The sequence below is a fragment of the Haemorhous mexicanus genome, chromosome 3, assembly GCF_027477595.1.
Source record: "Haemorhous mexicanus isolate bHaeMex1 chromosome 3, bHaeMex1.pri, whole genome shotgun sequence".
NCBI lineage: Eukaryota > Metazoa > Chordata > Aves > Passeriformes > Fringillidae > Haemorhous > Haemorhous mexicanus.
The window spans coordinates 88,986,834-89,010,028 of record NC_082343.1 but is presented as its reverse complement, the minus strand read 5'-3'; the positions used below and the strand labels follow the sequence as shown (position 1 = coordinate 89,010,028).

The following is a 23,195-nucleotide window of genomic DNA, read 5'->3' as shown; positions in this document are numbered from 1 at the left end:
AGACCTGCATATCAAAGATGTATTGATGTTCTGCAGTTTGCAAGGACAGTATTTCAGAAGAATGTTCTAGCAGCATAAAAATGATTTTGAATGAGAAGCTGTTAATACATGACCTGAAGTAAATATATCTAGAAATTGCTATAACCATGTACTTCATTCACTAAACCCACATATATTACTAAGACAATCTTGGATGTCATAAAAAAATAGTAGCCCAGTAACCTTGAAGGCTCCACTTGAAAATAAATGCACAAAATTGTGTACCTATTCCTTCTACCTGCCTTTTTCATATCAGATTCTTAATGCTATTTTTAGTTTACTTAATGCTGCTTAATCTCCTGTTTTTAATGTGGTCTTATTCCAAAGGGCATAGCAAGGAATAGGTTATCTAGTACTGATGTCAATACATAAAAATAATTGCTGTGGGATTCAAGGAGACTAGTAATAGAAACTGAGATGAATCTTAGTGCAGCAAGACTCCCAAGCATTTGTCATGCTACCTTGCAAGTCTACAAAATGTGGTGTTTTTTAGATAGAACACAACACTAAATTAAACAGGAAGTTTAAGAAATGTCACTGCCTCGTTATGCAGGGTTTTTTTCTATTGCACACTTCTGTGCTCACTGAGTGCAATACTTAACATCTTGAAAGGCCACTCTCTACATTAAGCTTAGTCATGAATGATTCCTATTGGGGCAAAACTGTTAAAAAGAAATTAAACATCACATATCTCTTTATGATTTGAAGTAAAATTGTCTAGTGACTCCAGAGTGGCTTCCTTGTTGTTCTTGTCCAAAGTTTCAATACCTTGCTTATGCCAGAATTACATGGGCTGTAAGAGACCTCTTGAGGTTCTCTCCTCAACCCAGAAATATGGCATGATCTCTGCTAGAGAGCACTGAAGTAAGCCATTGCTTTTTGTTACATCTGCCTCAGGTGGACCACAGTGCAGAATCCATGGGACTGAACAGAGAACAAGACTCTCAAAAGCAACATGGTAGTGAGGGTAATTTAGGTATTCTTAGAAGTAATTGTGTGTGAGCGTGTTTCTTGTTCTAACTCATCCCACGGTGGCGTACCTAGTTTATGCCTAAGTGCAGGTAACTTCTCTAAAGTCCCTGTCTACCTGTGAATCATGGCAGACCTTAAGCACCAAACAAATGTCTTCTGAATTTGCACAGGAGCCCTCCTGTGTGGCATGAAGCATCTTAAACAGAAATAAAGGCATGCCGAATTACAGAATTGATTGAAATCTCAGACAGGAGGATGGGAAATTCCAGGAAATGGTGCTTGTTGTGGTGAGAGAATGGGGGAACAAAGTAATTTTGCAGGTATAATTAAAGAGGAAGATCTTTTGTTCCAGATAGCTGCTGAATATTGCTTTGTGTGGCTGCTGTTATACAGATGAGTTATTGGTAAATGTTAGGTGACTAATGTGTTTTTTCATTTTTCAGACTGAAGGTTAGAATGTTGGTGAAAACTGTGTAGATGCAAAGTTGTTGAATAGTGCTTTAAGGAGAAAATCTTCACCAAGGAAACAAATGTAGTAATAATAGCTAGAAATATTTGATGTACTGATGACCTTGAAAATAATTTTTGCAGCTTTTCTTAAAGTAATTAACTATGAATTAACCTTAAAATCTAGTCGTTTACTTACTGGCAAGGGGAGCAAAATGGGACAGAAACTTTTGATTAAGAAATAATAGTTACAATATTGGAAAAGGGCATTTTAAGAGATCATATTTTTATGCCTTGTGGCTTCATTGCCTTTCTTATTTAGAGAGTGATGAAACAGAAATATGCATTTAATATGTACTGAAAACATTTATTTGACAAAGCAGAGGACCTAAGTAGATTATTCCTCCCATATTTTTAAAATTTTTGTTTAGATAATAAAATTAAATTGCCACAGTAGTAAGTACCAAATAAAAGAAAGTGCTATTTGAACTCTTTCTCTTTAGTTCTTATTAATGTATGCATAAGTGTTTGACTTCTGTGAAAAGTTTGCATTCAAAATTAACCTGTTAAGCTTTAAATTATTTCAAACTTGTGGTTTGAGGTAGTTATCAGAAATCTAATACAGTGTAATGAAAATTTGCACATTTAGTATAATTCTAACAGTTTTTCTTCTCAGTTAAAAGAAATCATTCTATATTCTTAATTTTTAAGCTATTTAAGCAAAAGGAAAAAAAAAACAAACCAGTTTTATGAAATAAAGGAGCATGTCAGAAATGCTTTTTACAACTTCTGTAAAAAGCATTAGTGTTTATAATAATAATCTTGTTGGTTTATGGCATATTTACTGAGATATGGTGAGTTATAGAAAACTTCATTTTGAATTGTCACTTTTAAAAAATTCTTGATGTGTTGTCATGGTTTACTTTCACAAATGATACTTTTTGTGTTTGGAATCGGTGTGCTGTGCTCCAGATTGTAAACACGGTGTTGAAAGTTACAATGCACAATAGAGTCAGGGAATTCATTTTTCATCAGGCTATTTCCCAAACAGCTGGATCTTGAGCAAGATATGTAAAGTCAAACTAAGGATTTTTGGCAAGAGGGAGCAAGTGTTTTTCTGAGACATTAGCAAGGGTCAGATTATTTGTGTGGTACCTGTTTGCAGTACCTGTAGAAATGGAATTTGGTTAATTTGAGCTCTTTGCTGAAGGTTTTCAGTGGGGATTTGCTCATGCAAGAGGAGTGTCTGTAATGTAACAGGCTTCAGTTCACTTGGGCTGCCTTTGAATACTCCTGAGTTTCCTCACTGCTCTTTACAAACACCAAGCTCTTTACACTTTATCCCCCTTAGGCAGGAGAGGAAGAAAGTAAAGGCGTACCTAAAACAGATCTTTATATGATTCTGTTGAACTTTAAAGCTCCCCTAAAGCTAAATACTAAGATTCAATGACTTCTGCAACCTCAGGAGCCTCAGTGACCCTGTGAAAGCCACATTATGTATGTGATGAAAAGTGTGAGTAAAGCAGGTTCTGTTGGTGTCTGCCCAGTGCCCAGCCTGACAGTGTCCTGCCACTGTTATTGGGTAATCTCTTCCAGTTAAAGGCTGTATTCATTGATCAACCAGTCCATTCAGGTTTTTGTGATGAGTATGGAGAAAGGCACATTAAATGCACAGGAAGAAATGCATTTGTCATGTCACTACTTTTTACCAGTTCATCTTCATTTCAGAAACTGATGTTTTGATGGATTCAGGGATCAGCCTGATACTAGTGTAAGAACTATAAGCAGATCTATGATGTAATTTTCATAATCAAATTTCACATCAATACCATCATACATTTTGAAGTCTCTTGGGAAGAGAAGACTAGGAATTCTCTTTTCAGAAGGACAAGAATGCTGTTATTAGCATTCAGGTTTATAAAGGAAAAGGTCATGAACTCAGGTTGTGTGCATCAGTGCTCAGCATATCAAAATTCTGCACGTTCTGCAGATGTTCTCTGCAGAAAGGCGAATTGATGTCATTAGTATGCTTCTAGTTTGTAAATTTAGGCTTTTAAAAACTTTATTTTTTTTTACTCTTTATGCTGCAGAACCATATAGTTTGGTTGCTGAAATGAGTTGATAAATTATAGACAGCTTTTTGCCTAATGCATGATATGCAGTGGTTCAATTTAAGACTTCAATTTGTTTTAAACTATCTTCAAACTTAAATTTATTTTAAAATGTAGTACATAATTATTTAGAACAATAATTTTTTACAGTCATGTGCCATGTCCCTTTTGACCATAACTGCCACATACTTCATTACAAATCAAATTCATTATGATAAAAAAATATGGGAAAGGACTTTTACTTCTGATACTGAAGCAACATCTTTAATGAAAATTTTTTAAGCACTGAGTCTTTTCAGACGTGTTACTTGTGTTTATTTTTTTTCCCTTACAAGCCACAGAAGAAAGAGGATCAGCAATCAGAAGCTAAAGCAAGTCCGAAAAAGTCATCAGAACCCACTATTGACCTTTTAGGACTTGGTAAGCAATACATAATTGCTTGGTTTCAAATCGAGCATAGATATGTAATTTTATATTTTAATAGACACTTTTATTTTTTTCTGTGATTACTGAAAGAATAATATGAAAACCATAAGATTGCATGCATGAATTTAAAACTATAACAGAAAATGCCATTGGGATGTGGGTATATCAAGTACTTATGATTTGCTAGGAAGAGTAATGAGATCCTGTGGGAAGGGGAGGTTATCAAAGTGATCTTCAAAGGCCTTGTGGATTGTAGTATTTCATTGCTTATGGTACAAGTGTACTTTTAATGAAAATGCTGAGGTCATCTGAATCATGTATCTGTAAAAGACATTATATCACGCATTTCCCATATTATTTAAAAGAATAGTAAACTGTCAGACTGAAGTTGACTAATACCTTGTAAAACTTAATATAGTGGGCATTTCAGTGTTCTGTACTGACTGCAACCATCATTCATTTTTATCTAATCTACCTTTTTGTTTTCTGATTGGCAGGTAACTATGGGTTTGTCCTGTAAATAAAGTAGTTGCTACTAAAATAATTTAATTGACACTGTCTGCCTATACTGTTGTGTACAGGCCATTCTCATAAAATAGGTCTTTCATTTGTTTAGTGTTGGTGTAAATGTTTTTTCCATTTGATTGAATCTTAAAATATAAATGGAAGAATAAAATGTTACAGTATTTTTATTTATTTTTGAAATTCTGTGTTAGGAAAATCTTCTACAAGTTGTGAATGGATATTAAGACTATTCACTTTCTATCCATGTAATGGTTACTCTTAATTTTCTACATGATTTCTATGAGATATTGGAGGAGGCTAATAAGTCTCTTAAATGCAATTCTAATTACTTCATTTTGTAGAAGAGTGTTTTGGGGTTTTTTCAAATTTTTTGTTTCAAGGTATGAATAATGTGACAAAACAGTAAATGTTTTCTCTGTTTTAAAATTCACATCAGTGTTTTTTTTCCCTCTGATGTAGAGCTAACTGTAAAGTACCATTTTTGCATGGGTTATGTGTATGTTGTCCATATCTCATTCCAAGTAATTGCTACTATAGGCGTGCAAATCTTAATTAACACCGTAGAACGAATGTAGAATGAGCCCATTAAAAAAAAAAAAAGTAATTTAGACCTGATGGAAAGCTGATTCTCCTTTATTTTCCTTTAGCAGACCAACAACCTAATTAAAACCTAAAATTTAATCAATATGTGGTTTTGAGATTGCTAGGCTTCTGTATTCTGTTTGTCATGATTTGAAAAGTATCTTGGTAACACTGTTTTTTGATACAATAATGAACTCAGATTACATTGGCTAACTTGGGATGTAATGTGCAATGAAAATAGTATTATAATTGGTGCTCAACAGCTCTGCTTCTTCAGTGAGATATAAAAAGGGCAAAGTTTATAATATGTATGTTAAAAACCCATGATTTTAGAGGAGGGAATGCTTAAAGGTCTTTTAAATAACAAATTGAAAAGCAGTGTAATAAGCCAGTAGCACTTGGAATCCACTGAGCTGCAAATGAGATATTTGTTAATGAGAGCAGACCTGCATATTTCATTTGAAGAGTTTCTTCTTAATTAGCACCTGCAATAGAAGACTTCAGATAGTATTAAAAGAGAAGTCACATCAACCCAGTATATCATAGAACCACAGAGCAGTCCAGGTTGGAAGGGACTTCAAATGACCTTCTGGTCCAAGGAGTCAGTGGGAAGGGGAGTGTAGAGATTATCTAGCATCCTCTCTAGGCACACAGCCTGAAAACCTCCATTGATGGGAGCTCTGTCATATGTGGAGTTGTTCCAGTAGTTGATCTCACAGTAAAAAAATTCTTTCTTACATTGACAAACTTGTAGCTGTTGCCCCCTGTCTTCCCCATGTGGCTCTGTGTGTTGTGAAGAGAGAGGCTGTGTCCTCTTCATAGCTGCCCTTTAAGTACTGGCATGCTGGGATGAAGTCTTCCTGAGCCTTCCCTTCTCCAGGGAGAAAAGACTGACCTCCTCCAGTCTTTCCTCACAGAGCAGGTCCTGCAGCCCTTTGGCCATCTTCATGCCTCTCCTTTGGACCCTCGCCGGTCTGTGTCTGTCCTGAATTGTGGGAGCCAGAACTGGGCACAGACTCCAGGTGAAGCCTGGGAAGTGCTGAGTCAAGTGGGATGATCACATCTTTGCCTCAGCAAGTAACACCCCTGTGGATACATCCCAGAATTTCACTCACCTCTTTTGCTGCAGTGATGCACTGCTGATTAAAATGTTTGATATGTCAAATCAAATAATATTAAAATGGATATGATTGCTTAGCTCGTTCTTCTTACTGAGCAGACATTTTTCTAATGAGGATTCATTCTCTTAGGACTTCATTTCTGCAAGTGGAGAATAGTACTAGCTTTTAGTAGGGCAGCTCAAAATCACTTGTGATAACAGGTTAAGTAATTTTAATGGATCAGAATTCACGCTAGAATAATTTTGGCTTTCAGAACAGCCCAACTTCTTGGCAAAGTATTTTATTGAGTAACCCTCACTGCTAGCTTTGAGTATAGTGTTAGTCTCTGGGTCATTGTTCTTTTTGTCTCAGTTGGTTTTGCAGTAGTGACCTCATCCATAGATAGGAATTATCCTATGAAAATTGTAGCTGGGCAATTTTCTAAAACGAAACTCTCTTTCACTTTGCTTAACAAATGGCAAAATTTTCAAGAAAATATGCCTTAGGGAATTGTACCTTTAAATCTTGTAACAGGAGAAGAGGCATAATATCCTCAGTGACCCTACTGTCACTTTTGTATTTGTTCTGAGCCCTTTTAAATAGATCTGTGTGCTTCCCTTGATTTCCTCATCAGGGGGTTGTTACTGAGATGCTGTTTAGATACTTACTTTTTGATGATGCAACAACATTCATGGGTTTTGGCTTTTTGATTCAGAACAGATTTTTATTCAGAACTCCTCATACAAAAAGTGGGGAAATGCATATGACCAAGCTAAATATTGTTATGCTCTCTACAGGCAGCAGTGTTAGTGTCCTTGCTGTGCAACCTCAGATTCCTTCCCTCTCTTCCCAAGCAGTGGGAAATAACAACCTGTTTTTGTAGGCCAAGCCTGAAGCTGCTTTTATAGTCATCTCTACAATTATTTGGATCTTACCCATGCTGGAAGAATGCCCTGTTGAAAATGTGGAGATCTAAAATTGACACTAAAATCAATAATACAGGATGTTATAAAATGAATTTTTAATAGGATAATTATAGGAAGCAGTCTTTGGTTTGAAAGTCACAGTGTGTAAACCACAGTTCTTCAGCACTTAAATGATTGGCGGTGCTGTATTTTCATCTTTCTAGTGTTAACCTTGTGCTCTGTGTTCTTTTTTTTTTTTTTTAACTTTTACAAGGTAGATGTCTCTATTTATGACAGGTTGATGTAAATGATTTCTTAATATTTTGTTAAAAATGTCATGATAGCAATGTACAAATGTCCATGGAATATCGGAACGTTACACAGGCAGTTTGTGATCATTGTGTTTGCCAAGGTATGCCACTTAGAAATTACTTTGACATAGAGAGGAAAGAAAGGAAAATATAGTGGTCTTAAATTATATTACCTTACAGAATTACCAGAAAGAAGAGGAGTGCATTTTATGTATTCTGCATCATTTGCTACGTTTTGATGTGCCCTTCAAAAAAATCAACAATTTCATATTCTGAATTAACCACTGTAGTTACAATAAATAACTAGAAGAAAACAGATTTATTATGATATTTACTGAATTTGATGTGTGGGGCATTCATCTGGCATGGTTGGAGGTAAAATACGATATGCTAAAAGCTGCTTATCTTCTTCTGCATGGGAAATATTCTGTGAAAGAGTTCTCTAAAGTTTTGAGAGGTTAATAGTGATATGAAACATATCTGAATGTTGCATAACTGAGAAATGTACTTTTGTCAGGACTGTTGGGGAAGTACCAAAGCAATATGGTTGGTCTTAAGTCAGAAAGTTGCATTTAAAAAATAGTGAAGATAGATTTGTAAATATATAAATATCATATATGCACATCTAGATCACAGACTCCTAGAATAGTTTGGGTTGGAAGGGACCTTTAAAGGTCATCTAGTCCAACCCCCCTGCCATAAATAGGGACATCTTCAGCTAGATCAGGTTACTTGGAGCCCTGTTCAACCTGGCCTTGAATGTTTGCAGGGAAGGGGCAGCTACCACCTCTCAGGGCAACCTTTCACAATCCTCATTGGGAAAAATTTCTTTCTTATATCTAGTCTGAATGTATCCTGTTTTAGTTTAGAACCATTACCCCTTGTTGTATTGTTGTCATCTTATTGCAAAAGTTCCATACCTTCTTGGTGATTTGTCATGGGCAGCTCCTTACAGCACTAACTCCTCCTTCACAGCACTGCCAACAAACTCCACCTCTCTTGTAGCACTCTTCTTCTTATTGGGCACAGCTGTGACCTATTAAGGGCAGGCCTGTTCCTCATCTTTGATGATCAGTACAGCTGCAACTTCTCAGGTGTGAGACTACCTTCTGCACTATCTTTATTTTCTTACATTCTATCCCTCCACATTGTATCACTCCAGACCCTAATAAAAAGTCTGTCCCCATCTTTCCTGTAGGTCTTTAGGGTACTGGAAAGCTGCAATAAGGTCTCCCTGGAGCCTTCTCTTATCCAGGCTGAACAGCGCCAACTATCTCAGACTTTCCTTACAGGAGAGATTCCTCTAATCATCCTCATGCCCTTTCTCTGGACCTGCTGCAACAGGGCTGTGTCTTTCCTGTGCTGGGGATCCCTGAGCTGGATGCAGCACTCTAGGTGGGGGTCTCACCAGAGTGGAGAAGAGAAGAAGAATACCTTCCCTCAACCTGGTGGCCATGCTGCTTTGGATGCAGCCCAGAATACAGTTGAGTTTCTGGGCTGCCGGTGCACATTGCCTGCTCATGTCCAGATTTTCATCCTCCAGGATCCATCGGTCCTGCTCTGCAGGGCTGTTCTCAATCCATTCATCCTCAAGCCTGTATTTATAGCATGGATTGCCCTGACCTGTTGCAGGACCTTGCACTTGGCCTGGTTGAACCTCATGAGGTTTGCATGGCCCCCCTTCTTGAGCCTGTAAATATGTTAACATTTATAGTATTGCTGCAATGTTCAGATTATGCTTAGGTGAGCAATATATCTACCCAAAAGGAAAACATTTACAACCACTTGAGGCATTACTAGCTTTCTGGCTTTCCACATTTTATTTTCCGAAGTATTATATAGAAATTGCCTCCCTGAGAAAGCTTCTTCCTTTCTGCAAAGGTTTTAGCAGTAAATAAAATTTTACTAATGCATTAAATAATTCTGCAATAATTTTGGCCAGACAGACCTTATTTGAATCTTTGCCCCAGATTTTCATTGGAACTATTGACCTATTTCTCTCAGTTCTGCCTTTCTAGTAATTTGGTGTAAAAAAAAATCATATGTATATTCTCTTTATTGAAAGTCTTGCTATGGCTGTCATAAATGATTGTGTATATGAAAATACATGGCTGCTTAATAACAAAGTTCTTGTAAACAATTTGGTCCATAAAAATGGGTTTCAGAAATCTAGGGTTTAAGACCAGATCTGCTTTTTTGCTGTTTCCTCTCGTTCTGTCCCTTTGAAGCCCTTCTGCTGGTCTTTCTCACTATTGGTGCAGATAGATATACCAAGAATTGATGATGTATGTGAAAGCTATGATGCATATGAATAACAGAAGGCAGCACTGAATTGGAAATTATCATGTCAGGGATTAATAAAATCTATACAGAAAAAGAATTGTAAAGGTAAACTACACTGGCACCCTTCATTATATTATTGAGTACATCCTGGTAAACAGTTCTTGTTTCTGCTATCAAACTGAAACAAGATTTGCTAATCTGAAGTCAGAAGCATCAACTGCTGTTGCAGTGTGGCAGACAGCAGTCATATATGGTGTGTAATATTGACATAAACTGTAAGAAGAGAAGTTTTGGAACCACACCTAAGAGCAAGGGTGAAGAACAACATCTATAGACTCTTCACATTCCCTTCTCTGACTGAGTATGGAAGCCCTGCTTTGCATCTACTCTCATTGCAGTGGTTTTTGCTACACGGAACATTTCATTCCTAGCTATCTATGTGTTCTCCATAAAAGTGATGGAAGTACTTCTTCTCAAAAGCTAATTGCTTCAAAGTAATCCTATGATGGCTGAAGCTATAAATTTCTCAAAATACTCAGACAGGCCCATGTAACTTAATCTGATGTTTACCTGTTCCCTGGAAAGGCTGCAGCTGTGTTTCCTTCTGTCATACACACACCACCTCTTCTAATCGGGTTTTAATGGTGGGTGGCACAAGTTGAATGAAGAGTGATATACTTAGAATAAATTAAAACTGTGGACTCTGCTGAAGTATCTTTTTTATATTACAGAAATATTTTAAAATGAGAAGGGAAAGGAGGAAATACATCCTAATCCATGATCTAGTGTGTTAAAGTTGAAACTATCCATAATCTCTGTATAATAGTGTGAATTGCTATGTTGAAAATCAAGACTGTATGTGCCTGCATGCAAATATATTTAAATGGAAACACTGATATTGCTACAAGTAATAAACTGGAGTGAATACACTGTTAGGTTTTCTTCTATATTCTGAAACTTATTTCTTTCAGTAGGGAAGGGGGAAGGGTTTTGGAGTCTCTTTTTAATAGATATAAATATTCCAACTATTACCTTTTGAGAAATCAGTAAAACAGGATCATCTATTAATAAAATTCATACAGGCTTAAAACCATGTTGTAAACAGTAATTCAAAATGTCTGGTTTCTGCATCAGTGGAGACAGGGAGGTATTTATTCAGTAAAAGATAAAAGGCATGTGCATTGCCGAATAGCATTCTTACAGAACAAATTTAGCAAAAATCTGAGTTTTTGTAATATTAATTCATAAGCAGCATATTAAATACTTGAAAAATACTATATTTTTGCAAATGAGTTCTGTCATGACTGTTCTAAATATGTGAAGTGCTTGTTTCAGTAAATGATTGCATTTAAATTTTCAGTCTTCTATGTTAAACACCTTTACATTCAGGAAATCTAAACTGCTTTGGAATGTGACGAGAAAGATTTTCTTTTTTTTAAATACATGACTGAGAAAATGAGAACATTAAATTATTAATTCCTGACAGTAGTTTTGCTTGAAAATTCTGCACAGTTCTTTCCTAAATTTATCTGAAACAGTGAACCTTTGGGGAGTTGTTTTTGGAACTGCCAGTCTGCAGAATGACCTCAAAAGAAGCTTATGCTTAAATGACCAGTGCAGTTATTTGCACACATCTCAAAGCACTAATGTGCATCGAATGGTGCAGCAGATTATATATATGGTCATTTTGCTGTCCACTGGCTTCCATTTATCAGAAATAAGGGAACGAGGCAACATTTGCATTAAGGTGTAAGTGACTCTGTCATAATCATGGCTGAGTTTGTAACTTTGCTTTTCAGAATCAGTGCAACAGCAGTCCCCCCAGCAAAGTCAAATCACAGAAGAGTTACAAAACTGATTGAGGTGGCTACTTCACATTCCTCAAGCTGCTCACTTTTTACTCAGTATAGAAGATCTACTAGTGTTAACCATGGCCATTTCGCCTTCATGGAAGGCAGACAGAAATGAGAAGGCATCTGCCATGGTTTGACCCCAGCTGGCAACTAAGCCCCACACAGCCACTTGCTCACTCCCCATATGGGATGGATAAGAGAATCCAGAGGGTAAAAGTGAGAATACTTGTTGGTTGAGATAAAGATAGTTTAACAGGTAAAGCAAAAGCTGTGCATATAAACAAAGCAAAACTAGGAATTCATCCACCACTTTCCACGGGCAGGCAGGTGTTCAGACATCCCCAGCAAACTGGGATTCCATCACTTGTAACAGTGACTTGGGAAGACAAATGCTATCACTCCAAAGGTCTTCCTCCTCCTCCTCCTCCTTCTTCCCACTGCTTTATATACTGAGCATGACATCATGTGTTGGTATGGAATATCTCTTTGGTGGTTGGTGTCACTGTCCTGGCTGTGTCCTCTCCCAACTCATTGTGCACCCCCAGCCTCCTCACTGGTGGGGTGGGGTAGGGTCAGAAAAGTCTTTGAGGCTGTGCAAGCACTGCTTGGCAATAATGAAAACCTCCCTGTGTTACTAAGTGTTTCCTGCAGAAATCCAAAGAGCCCCATACTGGCTACTGAGAGAAACATTAACTCTATCCCAGCCAAAACCAGCACAGCATCTGTGGGTAATCATCTTCTGAGTGGATTGTTTCAGAATGCAGTCTTACTGTACTTTAAGGTTTTTGGAATACTGACCCTCCTGTGATGTGTAAACAGCTGTGCCAGTTATGGCAGTGTTTCTTTTGCAGAGAAAGTTTTGACTTTATTCAGCTAGTTTGTTCTACTAGAGAAGTCTAACTTCTGCACTGAGATTGGGTAATTTTAGACTTAACTTCTTCTATTGCCTGTATAAGCTTTCTTAACCTTGCTCTTAGAACTATTCAGTCATTATAAAGTTCAGCAGAATCCAGAGTCACCTTTGTATTTGTCAAGCTCTATGTTATGGCAACCCACTAGTTATATGCTTAGGTATAAATTTATTAGCCAATTCTTATGCCTTTTTCTTGAGCAGCTTGAAAACAAAAGAGGATGGTTGCTCTGTTCCTTAAAAACGCTTTTGTGATATTTTTGTCTCTGTATCCTTTAAAGTACTTTTTTGCAAATTCTCTTAAAGGCATAATTCTTTTTTTGTCATGCATGCATCCACTTTCACCTAGATCAGTAAATTTGTTCATATGTTAAAGTGGCTTACAGACACCAAGGCTCAGAGTGAGAGCTGTAGGTTCTTATGGATTATTAGCTCAGTGTGCCTGGCAGGTGTGCTCATATGGAGCTATAGAATAAAGTCTGTGCAAAGTACTTTTGAAAAAGGGGAAAAGTGGACCTTTTCCCTAGTCCAAAGTTTATTTATGTACTCTTGGGAAAATTAGCATATCAAGAATGACTTCATGGATTCTAAAATGCAAATTTTAATTCCGGAGCACAGATGAGTATATTTTGTCTGATACATGGCTACCAAATTTGGACCTTCTCAGTAAGACAAAATTTAAATTCTAACTACAAATGTTGGTGTGCAGAGATGCCTGAAAAATAAGTAGTGTGTACTGCTATGTTGGTGTGGTTGTCCTTAGGGACGTTTTAAGTAGGTTTTTTGTCATTGGTTGTTTTTTTGGTTTTTTTTTCCTGAAGGACAGTAATGTGCCATCTTCTTTGGGAAAGAGGTCTTTACAAAATCTGAACAATATCACAGTCTGAAAAATATCTCAGAAATTGAGCACATGGGGGCAGGGGAGGAGGGAATAGACAGCTTTAATTATTCTCATGGTGTTAAGATATTCGTAATTTTCACTTTAAAAGTGATTCTGTTGCTTTTTTAGATGGTCCAGCTGAAGCATCTGTTACAAATGGAGGCACTGCTGCTGTCACAGCACTGAATGATGACCTGGATATCTTTGGCCCCATGATCTCTAATCCTTTACCAGCAGCTGCAGTACCTCCTGCTCAGGTAAAATTTATAAAGGGTATTTAGTTATATATATATGTGTAAATATGTGCATGCACATATGTACTTTCCTTCAGGAAATTGTTCATTCACAGAAGGGGTGCACATTTGTCAGCACATCCTAAGCACCTCATGACTAGAGATGGTTAAACTGTAACATCAATGGTTTTCTCACGTCTTCAAGCTTCTGGACTGCTTGGATATAGAAGTAGATGGTGTGGTCTTTCCTTCTGGTTATCCAGCTAAATTGGATTCTGTCTTAACCCTGGTGATGGTAGTAATGTTTTCATTTATATTCTTTGGTCTTGCTCTTTTTTTAATAGGTATTGCTGAATATAACTTTTTGTTCTCAGGTTATTGGACATCAAGTCATCCTTTTTAAGACCTCTTATTGCTTTGTGATGCTGATATTTAGGAAAGGCTGCAGCAGATACTTCTCTCTTACACCTGCTAAAAATTTGGGTTCTGAAGTTTCATACTCAAAATCAAGAAGAGATGTCAAGAAAAATTTATATTGCTACCTGGGCTTATCTGTCTTTTGTATCATCTTGGAACTTGTACTTGAGAGTAGCATAACTTCTGCACTTGGCCTGCTCCTTCTTGTAGCCATGATAGTTTGGAAGCAAACCATCACCATGCCTGTTGTAGCCTGGAAAGGCAGCTTTGGTACACACAAAGAAACTGCTTGAAGCTGCAGCTCTCCTAAAGTAGCCATACAACTCAAAGAGCAGGGTATTGGTGCTGCACATATGCAGATTTCCTTAACCCAGACTGGCTTCTGAGAGGGAAGTTTAGGAGTAGTGCCGGGCTAGCTTCCCCATCAGGGGCATTTTGTTAAGGTCATTTAGAAGCTTATTTTTGTGTAGGGCTTCCTGTCTCACTCTGCTGAACCAGAAAGATTTGTGTGTATTCTTGAATTTATGATTTTGGGACATGTGATCTATACTCTCTTCATCCTTTAGTTGTCATAGTATCCACAAGCTTTCCACCATGTGTTAAGCTACCCTTAAACAGCGAGGGAAATAATATGTGTATTTACATTTAGATTTGGATGTGTTAGCTAAAATTGCAAAGGAGATTGTTGGTGTAGATTTTCTTATCTCTTGTGGAATTCTCTGGTCAAAGTACCAGGAACAGCAATATTTAAGTGTTTTTTGTCTGCTATTCTAATGTTTTATATCAAAATTAATCCCTGTAGAGCTAGGTGTGAAAAGCAGTAACTCCTTTCTAGCTTCCCTTAGTTTTTAATTTGTTACATTTGGGTGTAGATTAAGTAAATTCAAATTTAGAATCGTGAAGTTTTCACTTGGTCTCAAAATAAATGGGACAATGGTAGTGTTGTACATAATGGATAGCACTGAATTCTGGTTTTCCCCCTTTCCAGCCCTTCTGAAGCTGGAAGTGATAACTGCTGTATGTAGTTACTGTGTGCCCAGGAAAAAAGAGCAACCTGAGAAAGAAGAGAAAAAACTTCTTTTGTTTCTATTCCTTGGACATGTGATGTGACCTGCTGGTTAAAGCATTATTTAGCGGAGGATTGCAGGAAATCCAAAAGAAGGCTAAATATTTAAGAGTGAAAAAAAGCAAAGTGAAGGGTGATACCCTAGGTGATGATGACTAGTGATGGGTTAAATAATGGAGTAGCTGCTAAAGCATACTGAATTATATGTATATATAACATTTTAAATGTATTTCTGTGATAAAGATTTGGTCACTGGACCTTTTGTGAGAGGAATATTTTGACATGTTGTTCATCTTTGTGCTAGTTTCTAGACTAAGTATGGTATTTATCAAATTGATTAAAAAGTGGTAGAAAGTACAATACTATTCTCAATATCTGGTGAGTATCACCTTGTTTATATACTAGAAAGCATGAATATATTTACTGGCTGTAAACAAACCTGCCCAGATTTATGGTGACATTTTTCTTTCCTCTGAATGCTGTAATCAGGAGGAACAGACAGAACTTTCAGCAAGCATTTTTTTTATCAAGCACACAATCTTTATGGTGTATTGCAAGATTTAATTCTTGGTTATCTTCCATTTTTAATCAGTATCTCAAAGAAAATATAATGTAATAAGATAATCTACAGATAAGAGACAGGAACACAGGTGGTAGCAGAAGACAGGTTTCTGATGGTGATTACATGGGTTGCTTGCTAAAGTGGGGCAAAGAGAATATTATTATTGTCCTGGTTCTTTATTATCCTGAATATTATTATTATTATCCTGGTTTTCTTCAGGATTATCAAGACCTTGCATGGGTTCTGTTTCAGGATGGTGATGTCTAGTCTGGGAACTGAGACTGGGGAGAAGTTGCCTCTCATTTGGCAGTGCTATAAGTATTTTGTAAGATCTTTCACCTTACAACATGGAAAAAAGTTGTATGGGATTCAGAGAAGAATTAGGAGAATACAGAGTGCCTTATTATGAGAGGGTTTAAGGACTTGGTCTATTTAAATTTCTTGAAGTAAATAAGAGGTGTGATTATAATGTGAAATTATTTTGTGTGAGACTGTAATTGGTGAAGTGGGCATGAACTCAGATCAGCAGTTGAGTAACCCTAACATTCAGTTCCTGTGCTTGAAATTGGAAAATTTAAAGTAGAAGTCCATGGCCAAACCCTAACTTGAACTGGTTTGAATATCTATTAACAGAATATATTGAAATTTTTAAAAGTTAAGTAGAAGAAGGGTTTCAAATGTGCAATAGTGTGGCTTGCTTTCTTGCTGAGATATTTACCATTATGTTCTGCACTGTAGGTGTGTCTGAGGTGCCACAGTGGGATTTGAGAGCTTTTCTTCTGAAAAATAAGGGAATTTATTGGTGCTCCTTAAACTGATCTGTATGACCCTTGAGTTTTCACAAGATTGCTTTTCTTCTCCATTTTAACCTGAAAGGCAGCATTTAATGCTAAATGCACTCTGTTTTATGGCACAGTGGAGCACAGAAATGTCTGTTTGAATGTTTTATTGTGAGACTGAAACATCATGATGTCTGCAAAACTTAGGATTTATGTCCATTGTCATAGCCATGACATGTTTTTCAAGTGAAAACAAAAGCATTTGTTTCTCCTTTTTCAAATGTGACTAGAGCATTGATGATCATGAGTACTTTGACTCTGCTTTCAGATATGTGTCTTTATCACAGTTTTCAAAAATATTTAAAATGTTTCTTCCCACTATTCTGTATAGCTCTATGCTATTATGCAAACTGTTGAATTTGTGAAGGACTGGTAAAGAACAATATGTGACAGAGTAATTTGTTTTTTTATAGAATTTTGTCTATTAGCAAACTCAGGGGGGTTTAAGAAGAATTACCTTTAGCAGCTCCTACAGTAGAACTAGATAAAAGGCATGTGCATTATTCATGGGCACAGAAAGGAAAGAACATTTCATATGTTTAATGATGGTTTTTTCATGTGAAGTGGGCATAGCTAAATTATAGGTATTAGAATAAGGTTTGTTGCCAAGTATTATATAGGAACTGAGCAAAGGTCTATCGTTTTTACCTATACTTAAAACAATTTCCTAAATTGTTTTAGCCACGCATTAATTTCAAATTTGGTATGGTGTTTCTTCCAGCAAAAGTGTGATCTTCATTCTTCAGTGAAATTTGTAGGGAGGAAGAGAAGGGAAGAATTGTGAGGTATTAAGTTTGGAAGGATTAATTCAGTGAAATATTTAATATGTCTTTCTTCAAGGATACTCAAATCTAGTCAGCTTAAACTTTCTTGGATTTTGTGTGTGTGTGTGGTTTGAATTAGGAGCTGAGAATCAGTTCAGTGGCTACAAAAGTGTATTTTCATAGAGGTGGTGCGTGTTTTTCTTGATTCTTATCTGAAAAATTTTGGTGGCGTATTTTAGGTAAAGAGATATTCATATTCATTTTTCCCTGAGGCCTGGTGTGTGTATCTACATGGTTGCCATAGATTGGCAAACAAGTTTCAACTTATTAATGAATTGTGGTGATGTTAATGTGTCAAAGTCCTCAAATCTGAAGAAGGAGTTGGAAATGGGGCTGCAGGGAAGATAAATGTTTTCAAGCTTAGACAAGGATGATTGCAGAGGAAATGTATTGCTTGTTGTGAGTACTGGACATGCAGCAAAAAATAAAGTTGAATTTTTAATCTTATTGTAAGGTTAATTATATTCTTAGATATGATTTGAGAAAGTGATAGAAATCTTAATCTTTTTCAGATATTGCTGATAATTCCTAAAAGCAAGAGAACAGATGAGATTTCTTAGTGTTTTTCTTTGTGAACTGAATATAGTTGAGTGCTCATTTCCTCATTAGTTATTAACAGGAAATAACAGTTGATTATTTTTAATGGAACTGGGTAGATGTCTAAAAACAAAATATGCAAAATCAAAACAGGAAGAGTTGAAATAAACATCAATCTACATCCATCTACAGTGCAAAGATAAAAAGGGTAAGAATTGTATATAGAATTTAAGACCTTAATAATGTACTTAGTACCTTGCTTACATAATAATAATTCTGTGTTAGGCTGTATTTTCCCTATGCAAATATCTCTCAGCAGGGAGAAATTGAAAATGTTGTGTGGGGCTATTATTTATCACCATACAAATGGAAGACCTGGCTTTTCTACAGGCCATCCCTGCTTTCCTAGATACCACTCAGAGACATGCAGATAGCAGGAAAGTGCACATGGGGTTTTTTTCTCTCCTGCAGTCCTTCTCTCAACTCCTTGTTTCCCACTGTCCCACTTCCCTCTTTCATTTCCTCTGTTGCCACCTCTCTTTCAGTTTGTAGGAAAAATTCTGTTGCACTAATACCATGAAACTGCTTACCAGTATGATCCTTAAGCACCTGATGAGCATTTAGGTTTAGCTTAATGACTCTCTAAGAGCACTGTGTGTAGGAAAATGATTATATGAATGCCAGGTGTGTTTTTATAGAGGTCTTGGGTAGCATGACAATGTTAGAGACACAAAAATCATGTCAGTGTTGGTTGTTTCTTACCTTGGATGCCACCTGCTGTTTTCTTGCCATGTATTTTGCATTACCTTCCATTTATTCAGCTGATGAACACTTCAGGGAGTGCTTGTCCAGTGCTTTGACTCCTTTGAGGATCTTCCAAAACCAAACCGAATGAAGACATTAAATGAACATTTAATCTTAGGTTGTAAACATAACATGATCAGATCTCCAGGCTTCCAGCTCTGCCTTCTAGAGAAAAGCAAATCCTTTCCTTGCTGCCTGCAGGCAGCAGAGGGGACGCTCCCTCTGTTCACCCATTTGCAGTGCTCCTGTGTGCTCCTTGCTGCTGCCTGCTGGGCACGGCTGTGGCACAGGGGCTGTCCTAGGCAGGCCCCACAGGAGATCATGTCAGCAGGGAACAATTCAATAATGGGCCTTCCTGGGTGTATGCACAGGAAAACAATGCTGCTCTTCAGGATGGGCTTTTACCTGAATGTGTTGCTAAATCTGATTCTGGTATTTTTAAAGACTGGTTATGTCACACTGATAAAAAATTGTCTCAAATAGGGCTTCCTACTACCCCCTGAAATAAAAATTGATTTACTTTGTAATCATAAATTATTGTGAGAAGGAAGAAGAAGTTCTTTTAGTATGTACAGAAAAAAATGGAAAATTTAATTGTACACTGGCCACAGAGGTTTCATAGGTATGTTTCTGTTTGCTTTCCCTCTGTAGTGCTGTCAGCCCACTCTTGGTTGCCCACTAAGTCCTATTGACTTTGGCCCAAATTGGCTGTAGTATAAATGCAGTTTTTTCACTTTCCAGAAAGTTCCCATTTTTGGGGGGTTTTTTTCTCTTCCTTTTTGACAGCAGTTTTGGAAATTTTTCACCATCATTGGTATGAATCTGCAGTCCTTTCTCTTGCTGGTTTCTTGCAAATTTAGCTGGTAACAGAATTGTTCTGTGTTGTTGGGTTTTTTTCCCCTATCTATGGCACTTCCTTATGCTAGAGGTTTTAGCACTTCAGAAGTCATACACTTAATGTGTTTTTTGAAGCTGCATATTGAATATTTGTGTTGTGGTGTTTGTAACAAATCCAGTGTGACCATAGTGGACTTTTTCAGGGCTTAGTCAGTAGCACACCAGCAAAAGCAGCAGATCGGAGATAGTTGCTTTAAGGAAGATTATAGGGGTGTTCCATATCTGTGTATTTTGTGGCGTCCTTTGTCTGCTAAACTTGGGTACGGGATCTCAATAAACAGGCCTGGTTATATGTTGAGTTCATTGACAGTGGTATTCCAAGGAAGATTTTCCTTTAGTATGGAGAAGAGTGGACACTCTTGCAAGCTGTGGGTGCAGTAGGTATATGCTAAACAGCTGGAGATCACTTAGCTGGACTAAATAGGGCCGTAGTTTAAGTATGATTTGCAGTCCTGGCTCTTTTTCATGGTGCATGCCGTTGATTTGCATTAGAAGCTCCCAGTGGTAACAGGATGAGTTGTGTTTTTTAAGGAATATAACAAGAACCTATGTATTACCGAGAAAGCCCCCACATGGAACTGTATGGCTATGAACAGCAACATAACAGCGCTGAGAGACTGGATGTAATTTGCTTACAAAACATTCTACTGCAAGAGCAGTAGAAAGCCTGCCAGCCTGCCTGTGTTTTAGTTTTTCATTTGTAGATTGCAGTAAGTTTTAGTTAATTATGCTTTCTCAATAAGTGAAACATGCTTACAGAACTCTAAGCCAATTATAAACAATTTTTTTTAGAAATTTTATTACTTGAAGTAGATAACCAAAATTTTGCCTTTTCTCCAAAGATACATTTCAAAGCACTTAATCTTTTGTTTTAGCTCTTCTCTAATCTATCCTGCCTATGAGAGGATTAATGAGATGTGAATTTTAATCTCCTTATTGATTTCCTAATTATTTTTCATATTCTAACTCCAGCTCTTGATTTATGCTTCTCACTGATGAAAAATGTAGAAGCCACAGGAATGAATAATCTGTATGTGTACGCCCTGAAGCTGGTTGGAGATTTTGTTTTCTTTGTTTTGTAACCTCCATCTGGTCTGAAGGTCTTTCCATATTGTCTGTACAGCTTTTTTCTGTCTTTAGTCATACCACATTTTTAATTCCAATTCACATAAATTTAGTTTCTGTAAATTAATGAGGTTTTATTAAGTTGAGGGGCAAGGGTGTACAGCAAATATTTAACAACATCTTTTGCTGGTTTCTTTCAGTAGTCTGTCTTGTCTTTTATTTCCCAGAGCACTTCCACTAAACCAGCAGCTGCCACCTTGTCTGGAGCAGCCGGGGATCTTGATCTATTTACTGAGCAAACAACAAAATCCGAAGAGTCAGCGAAGAAACAACTCTCCAAAGACTCTATTTTATCACTGTATGGCACAGGAACAATGCAGCAGCAAAATGCTCCTGGTAAATAATGTTGCAAAGGTTTCTTTGCAGTCCTATTTTAATCTTTATCTAGAAAAGTTACCTCCTACAAGTATAAAGCTATGGTTGGATACCTGCTAACTATGTTCAAATGAAGGTTTTTATTTTCAGCTTTTATAAAACTGAGAAAAATTACTGAAATGTAATATGGATTCTAAAGAAAAACATGTGATTTTTATTTATTTATAGTTGTCCAAGTTATCAAGTGTACAATTTACTGAAAGATTTGTGAAGTCAGATTCTGCCATGCAATTAATCAGTGAGGGTCTGAGTCTCCGGTGTGCAGGCATCAGTCTGTCAGGATCCCTGCAGAACTGCCAGAGCTTTGGTTTAGCTGTGTTTGTGTGAACACAAAGACCTCCAATACAGCAGCTGAAAGATTCTGGTTCACCACAGGGATGCCAGACTTTCTTGGCAATTTAGCTCGTGGTGAGTCCCTTTCCTTTGAGAGTTTTAAAGTAATTTTTTGCTTTTACCAGAAGCTAAATTGTCAGCACTGACATACAGATGGACAGAGTTATCCTTACAATTATTTTGGTGCACTTCTGACTTATGGGATGGGGGTGGAAAATCATGAGACACTTCTGCTGAAATCTTCCCTTCTCTGGTGCAGGTATGTTCATGGGCTCATCTTCTATGCCATTTACCACACAACCATCAACTCACTTTCAAGGCTTTCCAGCCATGGGAGTTCCTGTGCCAGCAGCAACTGGGATGATGGGAAACATGATGGGACAATCAGTGCCAGTCATGGGACAAAGCACAGGTGTGATGGTAGGAGTGGGAGTGCCCAACGGATTTACTGGTGCTGCACCAACTGGTGTGATGGGACTTCCTCAAACTGTCGTTGGACCTCAAGGTGGAATGGTGGGACAGATGGTCACACCACCACAAAATAAGTATGGATTGCAACAAAACCAACAAGCTCAATGGAACCTCTCTCAGGTAAAGACTGGCAATTCCCAGACAAGAGTGCTTTAGGAAGAATGCTGATTTTTGGATACAAAAAGTGTGGCTGTAGGAGGAAGGTCAAGTGTAGCCAAGTTAAAGACTTTTGGACTGTGAACTGCTCAGAGGCACATTTTAACAAACCAGTGAGTAGTTCAATTACAGATAACTACTACAAAAGCAGAGAATAATTTTGCCAAGGTAGTCCAAACTCAGTTCTCTGCTTCCACAGCTCTTCTCATCCTGTCATCAGAGCCAGCCAAGTAAAAAGCTTAGCTCAGGTAGAGTTAAAAAATTTAGAAGTGAAACACAGCCTTATAACTAAAAGCAGAATTTAACTTCTCAAGGATAGCCATTAACACTGAATACATTCATTCACAGATTTCAGGATAAATTTTGGTGGAATGTGAAGTGCTTTCTGCTCTTAACATTTTCCTGCATATAGTTTGTTTAGGTGCATCTGTTATTTATCTGTAGCATTTCCATCCTATGTTTTAAACATGTTTCAAAGATTCTTTAGAAGAGTTAATGTACATGTAGTACTGTATTTATACATTTTCCAAGGAAACATTTTGAAATCAAGTATTTGAGCATTTATTGGGGCAGGGTGAGGCAGAGGGATCAGACTTAAGTTACTCCCTTGGAGTTCTGCATGGATGATAGCAACTATTTTTTTCATATTATTGTTTGTATTATGATAACAATAATTCCATGCTGCTTACTTAGTAATGCAGGAAGAGAGCCTTAGTGACTGACTTAAATTAGATTATATGAATTTTTACTGTTCTGCTCCATTTTACGGTGTGAACATTTATGAAGGTAAACAGCATTGCCTGCATGGATACAACAGCCCCTGTTTGAAAATACAGGCTGTCATTCTGCTTTGAAAAGTAATTCTTGAAGGTGAGAATTTCAAAATGTCAGATCGAAAAAAATCTGTGGATATATTGGAGGCAGTCTTTTCATAGGTAGCTAGCTTTAAAAAGACCCATAAGAGCTTTGAAATCAAAATCTTGCCTCTTATCAATTACATGTGAAAACTTGGCTCCTTGAACAAGTTCTTTGCATGTTCCTATGCCCCTTGCACATCAGAGATTGTCAGTATGATGACATTCCACTGTCTGCAGAACTCTGATCTAAACTCTGACTAGTTGAAAGGGGGAGAGCTTGCTTTACCAGACTAATATGTTTTATGTAGTCTGCTGCTTAAGAATTTTACTCCAGAAGAGATGAACCACTGGGTAA

General features: G+C 37.2%; 1 protein-coding gene across 3 annotated transcripts in view; it reads left to right on the top strand.

Moving 5' to 3' along the window:
- SMAP1 (small ArfGAP 1) overlaps positions 1-23,195 on the top strand; it is a 90,759-nt gene that overhangs the window by 65,528 nt on the left and 2,036 nt on the right. For all 3 annotated transcript variants that reach the window (XM_059842643.1, XM_059842645.1, XM_059842644.1), the window contains 4 exons: positions 3,905-3,989; positions 13,474-13,601; positions 20,816-20,984; positions 21,616-21,947. In XM_059842643.1, coding sequence (XP_059698626.1) covers positions 3,905-3,989; positions 13,474-13,601; positions 20,816-20,984; positions 21,616-21,947 — 714 coding nt within the window. The remainder of the gene's footprint in view (positions 1-3,904; positions 3,990-13,473; positions 13,602-20,815; positions 20,985-21,615; positions 21,948-23,195) is intronic.